The sequence below is a fragment of the Hypomesus nipponensis genome, chromosome 6, assembly GCF_054491055.1.
Source record: "Hypomesus nipponensis isolate SF chromosome 6, ASM5449105v1, whole genome shotgun sequence".
Lineage (NCBI taxonomy): Eukaryota > Metazoa > Chordata > Actinopteri > Osmeriformes > Osmeridae > Hypomesus > Hypomesus nipponensis.
In genome coordinates this window covers 10,798,935-10,812,544 of record NC_140366.1, presented here as the reverse complement: position 1 = coordinate 10,812,544, position 13,610 = coordinate 10,798,935, and the positions used below count along the sequence as shown (strand labels likewise).

Sequence of the window (13,610 nt, the reverse complement as noted above, 5' to 3'; positions counted from 1 at the left end):
TACACACAAAAACATTAGCATGTTAGCTCATCCTAATTCGCCCAGATGTCACATAGCAACATCCGGTCGGACCCGCAGGCGCATGCCGGCCGACCATATGGCGTTGAATTTATCACTTCTACAGCAGCACATGTTTTTTGTTCCATCAGAACATGTGCACACACACAGTGAGCGATTTAGAGATGCCCCAGGGTGGGCCCCAGCTAAACCAACAACACGAGTCCATTACTGCTATCTGAATCACTGTCTAGGACTGAGGATGCGAGTATGGAAGCCGAGCTCACCCGGACAGCACTGATGCTAGCTGGTCCGTGCAGATTGCCGCACTGGACCCAACCGCTTGTTTCCAGCAGCGTTGAGTTGAGAATACATGACACCTAAGTTCGACAGTAAAGAGGAGTATGTTAAATTGAATTGTGTCCGTTACGTGTCGGCTTAAACAAAACGGACTTTTGATTAATTGGATGAATGCCCAGAATACTATTTCCCCCATAGGCCTTCTCTCTTCACTTCTTCTCGCAACAGCTGGAAGAGGAGATAAGTCCCCCCGGGTAAAGCCGTAATTCCCAGCTAACAGACCAGACGTTTTCACACCAGCACGTTTTGATACAGCCTACAGGTCGAGGCATTGGGATGGAATACGCCAAACTAACAGACTATATGCCGACAGGAACAAGTGCATGTCGGACAAGGTGACTCTGCTGCGGCTTCCTGACAGAATGGCCATGGCGCTGTCCACTCACTCTGGTGCTGAATCGGTCACGGGAGTGCTGGACTCACAAGCTTTGGCTTACTCAAACAGCAGTGAGACATTTAATGACACTAAATATTGGGCGCAAGATGGTCATGGAAAGACACATGCTTTTATAGGCCCCTCCAGAAAGATAGCCTTTACTAGCCTTGGATAGATTGATAGAGTTTCACACCGATATATTGTGGTCCAATAACAGTTGAATGTCAGTCTAAATGCCAGGGAAGAGCAGATACATTGAGACAAACAAAAATCTAACATTAGACGACATTCTAGGCCTATGCCCTATCAGGCCTATCAACCATTGAAATACCAAAGTGCCAATTCAGAGGGGCCACTTCAAAACTGACAGCTGCGCAGCCACTACACAACCCAATGTAATTTCCTATGCGGGTGCATAATTCATTTGATTTGCCTGACCATAACCCCGGAGGAGCTCTGCAATTATCGGCTGCCCATTCTCCCTCTCTCCCGGGAGTCTGTTTTTCCTCCCTTTCACTGTTCAGCTGTCACCCCCCCCCCCCCCCCCCCCCACCACCACCACCATCACACCCCTGGTTACTCCCCTTGGGTCCCAGTGCCAGTTCAGGACATTATCCATTCTGGCCCTTATCTGCCTCCACACTCCGACGTTTCGCATAATGTGAAAGCACGGGAGAGGCTGACAAGACAACATAACTTATTGTGTCTGAACTGTGAAATGTAACTAAACAACGACAACAAAGCAAGCTAACTGGTGAATCAATGAACCATGCACACCACCTCAACACACAAGCAGCTTTTGACGCATGACTGTCTCGAGAACGTAGGAACAGCACAAGCACACTGCGTGACGGGCTCCACTTTGAACAACGGCCACTGATATGTAAAGCCTGGAAGCAAATGAGCCACGGTTGATAAACAAACAAACAAAAACATGGATTTCCCCAGGTTGAAATATAAAATATTATATATATTATAGACTCCCCGCACTTATGAATGTGTGTGTGTGTGTGTGTGTTTATGTGTCTGCGCTGCGACATGCCTTACCCTGGTCTACTGAGTTTCACAATGGCTTGGTCAACCTGTGTAATGTTTTCCAGTTGGAGAAGGTTGTAACAATTAGTCCTACTGGACCAGACATGGTGCTGGCTAATTATTTACCCGCGCTGGAAAATACTGGAAGGACTTAGGGTCGCTTGAACCAACCTCTCCTAAACAAAGCCCACTCGGTCGGGGTCCGTCTGCCAGCAATCAATCAGAACAGAGAGATTAAGCTGATTGCAGTCGACAGAATATGTACGGGATCTGAATATTAAGTTTCACAAGGATACACCGTTTTGATAAAGATGAATACGGTTGGATACATGTTTTTCAAAGGATCTGACAACAGTTTCGTTATGCTGATTTATAAAGGATGTCAGACAGAGGTTACAACGCATAGAACTACTGTTGGCCTCAAAGGTTATGTCAACTTCACCATCTTTGTAGTGAGCGGAGATCTGGTGTGTTGTGTTTGCTCGGAATATGATGATAGAAGATGAATCAACAGAGTGGCTACGTGTCAGAGAGAGAGAGAGAGAGAGAGAGAGAGAGAGAGAGAGAGAGAGAGAGAGAGAGAGAGAGAGAGAGAGAGAGAGAGAGAGAGAGAGAGAGAGAGAGAGAGAGAGAGAGAGAGAGAGAGAGAGAGAGAGAGAGAGAGAGAGAGAGAAATAGCAGGTGTTGGGATGCAATGAATAAAGATCGGGTGAGACTCCCCTCCTCCCTTAGTCAGCCTCTCTCTTTCCTCCTCCTCCGCCATGCATGTGATGACGGCCAGACTGACTGGATCACCGGAGCGATGGATTTTAGTCACTTTCACCAGCAACAAAACGGAAACAGCAGCAGCACTGACGTAAACCATCCGCCACGGAACCGGAGCAGCGGGGCGCACAGAACAAACGGGACGCGGACCTGGGCCGATATCTTTTTCCAGTATTTCCACTGAAAACCACAGGATGGAAATAGACTATAAGAATGGAGTAAGAATGTCGACGGAATATTATATCGCCTTCAGACTTTAAATTTCAACCAATTTCTGGTAAACTGCCAGCAGTATCGCAAATTGAGATGCGTTTAGAGAGAAGAGTTCTGTTCGAACTTGCTGCAGGGTGCCGCATTGTCTGACTGCTTAATGTAGGATAGTGACATGTTTTCGTGGCAATTGTAGACATAATAGTATATAAGGGTGGGGGTGGATGGTATAGCGGCTGTTTGGTGAGGTTGGGCTACCAAGACAACCGACAGGCTGGATGCAATTGGAAGCTGATCCTGTGATAGCATGTTGCTTGGAGAGTCAGTTTAAAAAAATCAACAAAGGTTGTTGTTAGATTTGCTAGGGAGAACAAAATGATCAGAATGCCGACGAACGAGTGGAAAGTTCAAGTCAAATGTTACATACAGGTGGAATGGCGCTGCCCAGAAAGTGAATAAGAGCTTAGGTTGCACCGAGCATCACAGGCCCCCGAATACCGGTTGTCATTAGAAATCTTCAAAGGAACTCTAGATCTAGAGCAGGCTACTCTGCGTGACGCAGTCATAGTTGACGGCTTCCTCTTCGGTAACCTTTTTATCGTTACCATTTTACCTCCCATTTGTGTTCTTTTGGTTGTAGCAGTTGTTACAGGAACGATGACTCACTTGCAGGCTGGCTTGTCCCCAGAAACCCTGGAGAAAGCCAAGGTGGAGCTGAAAGAGAATCCAGACACTCTCCACCAGGACATACAGGAAGTAAGGGACATGATCATCACTCGTCCAGATATTGGCTTTCTCAGGACAGATGATCCTTTTATCCTACGGTTTCTCAGAGCACGGAAGTTTAACCATTTCGAGGCGTTTCGGTTGTTGGCTCAGTACTTTGAGTACCGACAACAAAACTTGGATATGTTTAAAAACCTCAAACCGACTGACCCAGGTATCAAGCAGGCTCTCAAAGATGGGTTTCCAGGAGTGTTATCGAACTTGGACAGATTCGGAAGAAAAATACTTGTTCTGTTCGCGGCGAATTGGGACCAGAGCAGGTAGGTTTGTTTGGCTCACACTGCGGGATAGATGTTTTAAACATTGAATAGAACACAATGACACAAGGTCAGCTTTTAAGTTAACTTATGTGAACTTCTGTCCCCAAACGTTTCCATCTTAATCCTTGGCATAACAGAGACTTGCCTTAAACTAAATACCCAACTTATTTTCAGTTTTGAACATGTCTGTATGTCCTTCTCTGGTGTTCTTTACGGACCGGAGTTAGTGATTCTCTTAATGGATTTACACAATGAAATCATTATGTTCAAGATACATCTCTGTCTCTCTGTCTCTCTTTTAAAGTCCTACTGTTTCTGGGTTTCTTGTTGCTTTTTTGAGCCCTCCTCCTCCTCTATAGACCTCCATCTCATCCTTCCACAAGTCTGTACCAGGACGTTCTCCTCACGTCATCTCCTCCTCCGGCAGGTACACGTTTGTGGACATCCTGAGAGCCATCCTGCTGTCCCTGGAATCCATGATAGAGGACCCAGAGCTGCAGGTCAACGGCTTCGTCCTGATCATTGACTGGAGCAACTTCACTTTCAAACAGGCCTCCAAGCTCACCCCCAGTATGCTGAGGTTGGCCATAGAGGGACTACAGGTAAGTCAGGGATTCTATTTTGCATTTGAGGTGCTCCAGAAGTTTTTAAATGGTCTGTCAGATAAAGCAACTGAATGTCTGTGGTCCTGTTGCACTACACCCCAGAACACTGTCATGCTAGAACACTTCCACCCTAGAACACTGTCCCCTTAGAACACTGTCCCCCTCAACATTGTCTCTGTAGAACACGGTCGCCCTTGAGCACAGGCCCCTTTTCGTTCACGTTTCAATCTACGGGGTGAGAGAACACATCACATCAGAAACTGCCAGAAGCAGCTGCTAGCGTTCTGTTTGACGTGCAGTGTCTGCAGCTCCATACGTGGATGATACTGCAGCCCTGTTGACCTCTAGGTCTGCTTCAATGTGAGGCCAGTATGAGGTCATAGCACACTCTCCTGGCTCTCCAGACACAGATTAGAGTGTGAATAATGGATGAGAGCTATTAGTCACACACACTCTGGGGCTCTCGAAGCCATGGGGTAAGAAGATGTAAACAAACACTGGCAAAAATATTTTGCTGATGATTAAATCCAGGACAGAATCAACAGATTGATGTTGTATTGTGTGCGACGGTAGTGTGTGTCTGTAAGAGTGCTTGAATGTGTGTGTGTGTGCCTCCGAGGTGCATGAGTGAGTCTGCGTCTGGGAGTGGGCATTTGTGTGTGTCTGCATATGTGCATGTGTGTGTGAATGCCTGTGTGTGTGGGCTCTACAGCATCTCTTCTCAGTCGGTTTATCATTTCCTTGTTGTTGTAGCTGGTGCGTCTCACTCACAACTACCATGATACACTTGAGCTGGGATGTCTTGACATTTCACACCCTGGCTAACAACAGCTCTGAGCTCCCTGCCTGCACAGATCCCAGCAGATTACACAGGACTCAGAGACTTACAGGGGAAAATGGAGATTCACTCCAAAATATATTCACTAATTCTCTGAACCACCTCTGCGAGGCCAGGAGGGATTTTGTTTCCTCACAGGTTTAAGTGTGTTTAAACGGTGCTACAGGCTTATAGGTTGCAACTACAGACTTGTAGTCGTAGATAGTGAATTCATAGGGCACAAATTCACCATATCAGTTTACTGTGTATCTAGTAGGTACTGATAGATGATAGAGATGAACCAGGACTGTTAGGTGTATGTGTGTATTCCTGGCAAATCAATACAAGGAAACAAAAGCTTGGTGCTAGCAGATGATGCTTTCCTTGGTCTCCTCACACAATGCTTTGTTATAGAATAGATCTTTCTGCCCCTCTTTCATCTCACCCGTCAATTCTTTCTTTCCCCCCTGCTCCCGTTCCTGGGTATCTTTCTTTTCTTCCCTACCTTTATTCTCTCTCTCTCTCTCTCTCTCTCTCTCTCTCTCTCTCTCTCTCTCTCTCTCTGCTTCTCATCTTTTTATCTCTTTCCTCTTCCTTCTTTCCACTCACCATTTCTCTCTCTCCTCCCATCTCTCTTTTCTCCACACACCATGTTCCTCTCCTCCCCCATGTCTTGATCCCTTTCCCCATCTCTCTCTTCTCCCCCATCTCTCTCTCTCCTCCCCCCATCCCCCCTTTGTCTGACTTGTCTTTTGTCCCTCTTTAGTCTAAAGAAATACAGAATGTTTGGCAGCCAATCACAACTCGACCAACCCCTACCCCCACCCACCCACGACTGCCCCCGCCCATTCCATCCCACCCCACGCTGAGTTTCCGTGGCAACCTGTCCGACCACCATGCTATGCTCCTCTCTCTCCAGATGGGCTGCTCTCGAAGGGAGAAACGCATGTCTGCCTCATTGTCTCTCTCTCTCTCTCTCTTTCTCTCTCTCTCTCTCTCTCTCTCTCTTTGAGAGCCTGGCTAGAGGAGGACTGAGTGTGTTGGCTTAACACAGGCCAGGGGAGGGAGAGAGATCTGCTGGGTCAAAATTTAGAGGAAAACTCCCTTTAGAGGAAGATAATATTTGGGTGCTGTATGTATTTGGGTGCTCTAAGTATTTTAGTTTGCAATGTTTTCATTTAAGTTGATAATTATTTTTGAATCTTTTGGTTTCTGATGTCAGAGTCATCTTCCTTACATAACTCATTCAAATTCATATCTTCTGAGTGGATGGCTTAAAACCCATTATCACTGGGCTCAATCAATCATGGGTAATAATCATTTGAGATGGTGACACATTATTCAAATGCTCTTGTGCAACCAGATTCACTGTGACCAAATCCTCATCAGTGTTAATGGTGAGTCTGTCACAAGGGTAATTGGGGACGTGAGAGAGGAGGATTGTGCTGGAGCCAGCTATCTTTAGACCTCATCTTTTGAGCACACTATAAAGTATTCATGCTGCACTCACAAGTTTTGGGGGGTATGTGTCTGTAGGTGTGTAGTTGGGAATATGCTAGCTAGCTGTCCATTCACGAGATACATCGAGGCGTGAGTAGAGTCTCAGCACATGCTGAAATGAGTAATACTCTTCTGGGGGAGGAGTTAATGGGTTAGGCGATTCAGGGTGAGGTGTTTCTGAGTGAGGTGTTTCTGAGTGAGGTGTTTCAGGGGGAGGGGTAATTCAGGGTGAAGTGATTGAGAGTAAGGTCATTCGGGGTGAGGTGATTCAGGGTAAGTTGATTCAGGGTAAGGTGATTCAGGGTGAGGTAATTTAGGGGGAGTTGATTCATAATGAAGTGATTCAGGGTAAGGTGATTTAGGGTGAGGTAATTTAGGGGGAGTTGATTCATAATGAAGTGATTCAGGGTAAGGTGATTTAGGGCGAGGTGATTAAGGGTCAGGTGATTCAGGGTCAGGTGATTCAGGGTCCCATAGAAGCCTGTAGAAGAAGTAGTTTGTAAGAGGGTTTTAAAGCCTTTCATGCAAGTCACAAGGGCAGGCTGACTGACTGCGTGAATAACTCAAAAACTGAAGAACTGACTTGATAACTTTGATTGCTTTGAATTGGCTTGTAAGAAAAGTTTAGCCAATCCGGTTGAACTGGTCTGATAGCGAGGTCTGGCAGTTGTCATCCCTCATTTTTCTATCACCATGGTTTCTATAGTATGTACTATACTGTAGAAAAATATTGCACTTAAGACAATATTGTATTTATTGGTATAGAACAGGGTCTGGTTCTGTGTGTGTGATGGTATGGGACCAAGTTTCTGTGTGTGTGATGGTATGGGAGTACGATTCTGTCTTTTTTCTGCCGCTGGCTAGTTCCTGTTGTGTATCTTTGTGTATGTGTTTTGTACTTCCTGTATTAGCGGACTCTATCACAGTGGGGGATGATAATAAAGCACATTCTTCACTGCAGGCTATGGGTTCTTTCTGTCTCATTTTTAAAGGGTCTCTACTAAATTGATGTTTTTCTTTTTTTATCTCCCTTTTTTCTACCATGGGATGAGTTCACTCATGCTTTGCCAATGACTAGTGACAGGAGCAGGACAGGGTTTACAAACTCGGCAGAGTCAGGACTACGAGCAAAAAAAAGCCCTGTTAATAGAGGGAAGAGAAAAGAGAGAGAAGCTTGAGAAAGAGGAAATGTGAGTTTTAGAGAGAGGGATGAGAAAAAGGGTGGAGCGGGAAAAAGAGAGAGAGTGCAAGAGACAGATGTAGAGAGAGGAAAGGAGAGCGAGCAAGGGAAGGAGAGATTCAAACAAGACTCTTGTCAGCATCTGTAATGTCAGTTGACAGTGGTAGTAAAAAGTTAAATAACAGCTTTACATCCTTGATGTACACTACCCAGATACCTCAAAATCACTATGTCCTTGATCTTTATATTCATGAATGAATGAATGTGCCAGATTCAATCCAAACCCGACACCCCACGTTTATTTGACATCTAAACTAGCCCCTCCTTGTGTGCTTGTTCATACTCAGTAGAGTTCAAACGTCACATCTTATCAGAGGGTAAAAAGAAAATTGGGGGGGGGGGGTGGTTGTCAGCTTACACACAAGTGGTGTCATCAGCATTTATCAGTGTCCTTTTGAGGAGACACACAGTAAAGTACACAGACACACACAGACATACACCCAGTGACACACACATAGACACACAGTGACACATAGACACACAGTGACACACAAACACTCACAACGACACACATATACTCCCAGTGACATGTAGCAAACTGTGGCTGTTAATCTCCCAGTGCTGGGGCTCTGCCAGTCTGTGTGTTAGTGTGTTCACTGAGGGGAGTAGACAGGAAAGGGCTTTATTGGGTTTCGTGGCGCTATCCGTCTCTGGTCCACAGTGCTTCACAGGCAGAAGAACAGACACACAAATCTGCCCGGCGACTGTAGTGCCCACCATGGACTCTCCTTGAACCTGGGCCTATTTGGTTCCGTGATTGGTGTTCTTTTATCCCTCAGTAATGTCTTGATGGGCTCTATTTGCTCATCTATTACAATGGAACTGGAAAGCCTGAAACAAACTGAATGTTAGGAGAGGAATGGGGTCGTCCTGGTTTCAGCAACCAAATAGCTAGTTGGTTAAACAAACTTGTTCCAGGCAAGTTTGTTGCATCAATGGTGAACTAGCTTTCCATTCGACTGTCTCAGGTGTGATCCACACAGCCTCACCACAACACAGCATTCAAACCCTCCTCAGGATCTGAAGGGACAAACACACAAACTAAAGGTTGAATTGAGCAGGCGTAGAACCTTGCAGACGGGATGTCACTGCTAACAGGGAGGAGTTTCTTTTGCTGCCTCGACTTACAGATGATAAAGAGAGGACTGCTGGCATTTGCTCTGCTCTCTGGTTTTGTAGAGGAGTTGATTGCCATATACAGGGAGGGAGCTGTGCCCTGCTGGGTGGAGAGGTGGAGCGTAGCACGTTAATGAAGAAATCACCACGGGAGGCTTTCTCCTTTAGGAACGGAAGTCGAAACCTCTTCTACTCAGAATCTGTCATGTCTGTGATCTTAAATACATCACCTGATGAATACAGATAACAAACTGAAGCAATGTGTGTGGAGTGATTTGAAACGCTGCAAGGAACCCAAAGCAGTATTAAATGCGTTTATTAACTAATAACACCAAACAATGAGGAATCCTAGTGGAAGTCTAAAACCTTTTTGATGTCAGGAAAAGGATATTAAATACTTCAATAACTTAACACTGGAGCACGTTGTCATTATCTGTTGTTATAAATGAGTTTCCAGCTAGAAGTGGTATCCTGCGGGGTCCTAAAATTGGTTTTATTGTTCACACAGAAAGACATCCTTGTTTATTGACTACTGCTGTTAAAATGGTGTCAGTGTTGGAGGATTATTTGTCCTTCATGTTTCCTCTTGCATTTGAAAGCCTGTTCTCTGTCAATAGTGTAAGTGTCTACAATACCCAAACTCTTACCATGGTGCATTGTGAGATTGGGGTGTTGCAGAAGGTACCTTGGCCTATCCTAACTCAGATTAATGTTTTACATAAAGGTTTTTTTGGCTCATCATCATCACACAGAGCTGTTATGTCACACTATAATCCCAGCGTCTGTTGCACTCCGGTCAAAGTATGATTTAGGCATTTGAGGTTATAATAGAACTATTCACTGCTGTTATACTGTACTGTAATTTACTCTACCTGGTGAAGCACACATAATGGTTGTTTAGTTTATTTATTTAATATATACTGTAACTATGTTACTATTGTGTGCCCAGTGTATTGTGGAAATACAGATGAATGGTGGATGGTGATGCATGTGTTTTTATTGTTGTTTATTTCTTCATCTTTCCAGGACAGCTTCCCAGCCAGGTTCGGAGGCATCCATTTTGTGAACCAGCCGTGGTACATCCATGCCCTGTACACTGTCATACGACCCTTCCTCAAGGACAAGACGAGAAAACGGGTGAGAAGGTTGTAGCGTGTACAGTTGGCGTTAGGGGGAAATGTTTGGATGTTGTTAATTGGGTGAGACGTTTGGAGGGTGTTCCTTTACGGTTAATTCAGAGTGAGGGGTGTAAGGCTGTCATTTAGGGTTAGGTTTTCCTTGACTGTTCGAAAATCTTTGAGGAACAAAGACATGATCTAAAAATAATTGGGACAAGTCACCCACACCCCTGGTGACAAATACTCTCATGGGAATAGATAACCTTTAACTTCTGTGTACCTATCACATCATTGCCATCGATGCATTTGAACAACCCTCCACAATCACATTCCTGTCCTCTCAACGACATTTCCTGTGTTGTCACTTCCTCCCAGATCTTCATGCATGGAAACAACCTGAACAGCCTCCACCAGCTCATCCACCCTGAGATCCTGCCCTCGGAGTTGGGGGGCATGTTGCCCCCCTATGACATGGGCACGTGGGCGCGCACGCTGCTGGAGCATGCCTACGACGAAGACACAGACTACTGCCCCGAGTCCTACACCCTGTCGGCCCAGGACCTGGAGAGAGACCTGGAGAAGGACCTCTCCCCCAAGACCATGAAGAGGTAGGATAGCTAGGCTTAAAGCTGGGCTGGTTTGGATGTTCATGTGTTCAAACTAGGCCGCCGAACGAAAGCCCGGATTATGAGCTGGGTGTGTGTCTCTGTCTGCAGGGAAATCATACTAGCGAGTCTCACTGAACCGCCTCCATAACAGTTGCTGTAAATGTACGTGACACAGATTTTGCTCGGATCCGACAAATTAGGCATGTAGAAATTATTGTGCGTGTGTGTTTCAAGAGTCCATTGTCTCAGTGTCTTTCTTCGGGGCAGGCTGTCTGGACTTACTGGGTCATGAAATGAGCATTCAACTCAATGAGTGAGTGTGTCTGTGGTCTGTGTGTGTGGGCACGCCCATGTGTGCACCCTGATCAGCAGCCACTGAGTGCAGCTTGAGAACGCTCTACTTTATAGAGCATGAGGAAGTGTGATGGAGTGATATCTGTGGCCGTGGGCGCCAGACCTGCTTCATGAGCGAGAGTCTGAGAGAGACCTGCTCGAACGTACTGCTACTGCATCACATCATCCTGGTTCTAGAACATACTGCTACTGCATCGTAATTATCCTGGTTCTAGAACATACTGCTATTGTAATCATCCTGGTTCTAGAACATACTGCTACTGCACTGTAATTATCCTGGTTCTAGAACATACTGCTACTGCATTGTAATCATCCTGGTTCTAGAACATACTGCTACTGCATCGTAATTATCCTGGTTCTAGAACATACTGCTACTGCATCGTAATTATCCTGGTTCTAGAACATACTGCTACTGCATCATATCATCCTGGTTGTCTAGTTGACATAGAGAGGCTAGAGTGTCCTTACAGTGATTCACCAGCAGCAGGTATGATGTGAGGAGACACACGGTTGTCTAAGCTATCGTCTCCGGCCTCCACTGAGATCAGCACCCTGTAGACACCCTGCAGACACAAAGGTCAGGAAGACCATACTGGCTCATATGGTACATTAGCTCCTTAAAACACAGCACACACACGTCACTGGAGACTACTTGCAGTGTGTGTGTGTGTGTGTGTCTGTGTGTAGGTGTACTCTCGAATGTGTGTCAGTGTAATAATCGATGCCTTCAAGTAAAGGTACCAGCTGTCTAAAACTCTAATGTTCATCTCTGACTGTCATCAATCTGAGCTGCAAAATCACAGACGTTTGTAACCCTCCTGAGTGGACCTGCTGTACTACCACAACATTATTAGCTTTGGCCTCAATCTCCTGCAAAGGTGAAACTGTGTGTGTGTGTATATATTCCCCCTTTATGGGTTGTAGTTGTGCTGCTGTTATGGCCGTTATGGCGGTGCTGTGTCTCTGTCACGGCAGAGACTGGAGAGCAAGCTGCCCTAGATCTCTGCCCGTCTGATAAACACTGGCCTGGCTCGAGCTCCCCAAAGCAGCTTAGGCTTCTATTACAGGAATCCATCACATATAGGTTAAAGACACACTCTCCCAGAGTTACATTTTCTGATCAAACAACCTTTCGGGTCTGAGTGCATCAGGCGATGTACGTTCTCATTGTGTGAGGGGATTGGTTTTGATAATGGTTTGGTTTGTCTGTGTGTCTCCCCTGTCCTCTGGCTATCATTTTGTTTCTCTTTCTCTCTTTCTGTTTCACTCAATGATTTTATTTCCTTTCCCCCCTCACATTATCTCTCCCCTTCACCCTCTCTCTGTTTGTTAGGGTATGTTTCACTGTGTTCAGTCTGTTTATGCGTAAATATGTGTGTGCCTGTGCGCCTGTATGTGTGAGCACATTGGACATGACCCAAGGTCTCTACAAAATGTCATGCTAAGGGATTTTGGAGCTGCATTTATACAACCAATCTTCACTGACCTTGATCTGAGCACCGTGTTCTAAGGCACTCAATTTCCTCTGTCTCGGATCTGCTCCTCCTTCCCATCCTCCAACTCCTCTTCCTTCTTTCTCCTCACCCTCCATCACATCTTTCTCCTCATTGTCTTCCTCCTCTTCCAAATTCCCCCCTTCCTCTGCTTCTCCCTTCTCCTCATCTTCCTATTCATCCTCCTCTTCCAGTGTAGAGCTTGTACGCACAGTATCAGGGCTTCCGGTGTACCAGAGCTGGTTCTGTGACAACATTAACCCAACATGATTCTCAGTTTTGGTGATCCTTACAGATGTGGGTTTGAATCTTGTTTATGGTCCTACCAGAATAATGTTTGACGATTGAGAATCACTTAATTTTAGACAGCCTCAGATGTTCCACCATGACAGTTGACCTTGTTTGAGAAGGGTCAGCTGGTGTCGGTTCCCTGGCCAGTGCCCATCTCTAACAGCAGCCATGTTTGTTTCATGTTCTCCAGGTCTCAGTCGGTGGTAGAACCAGGAGTTCTAAAACGACCAGACAAGGTGAAGAGTGAAGAGGAAAACATGCAGCCTCTGCTGTCTCTGGACTGAATGGCTCCCACACACACATAAACACAAACACACACACACACATACACATACAAACACGCACACACATACCCGCATTCAGAAGATGCATACATACATAAATGCATACCCACATAAATGCATACACACACACACACCTGCGCACACACTGAAAATATTTGCCCTCAGACTGTGATTAGAGGGCACTGTGAAGGCAAGCACTAGCAGACACCTCAAAGACAAAAACATGGATGGAGAGAGGCGGGAAACCTGGATGAAGGATCTGGAGAGAGCAGCCATCTTGACAAGACTGCATTTTCCAGATCAGACGAGATTAAAGAACAGCAACAGTACAGTCTGAGGTCATCCGTTATGTAATTATTATTGTCAAGTGCCAATTCTGAACTGTACAGTTACTA

The 13,610-nt window shown here is 45.7% G+C and overlaps 1 protein-coding gene across 1 annotated transcript; it reads left to right on the top strand.

The window, feature by feature from the left end:
* Positions 1-3,400: 3,400 nt before the first annotated feature.
* clvs2 (clavesin 2) lies at positions 3,401-13,215 on the top strand. Its single transcript, XM_084700556.1, has 5 exons — positions 3,401-3,789; positions 4,217-4,391; positions 10,094-10,204; positions 10,561-10,793; positions 13,122-13,215. Exons 1-5 carry the CDS (start codon positions 3,401-3,403, stop codon positions 13,213-13,215), a joined length of 1,002 nt encoding a protein of 333 aa, XP_084556682.1.
* The last annotated feature ends 395 nt before the right edge of the window (positions 13,216-13,610 follow it).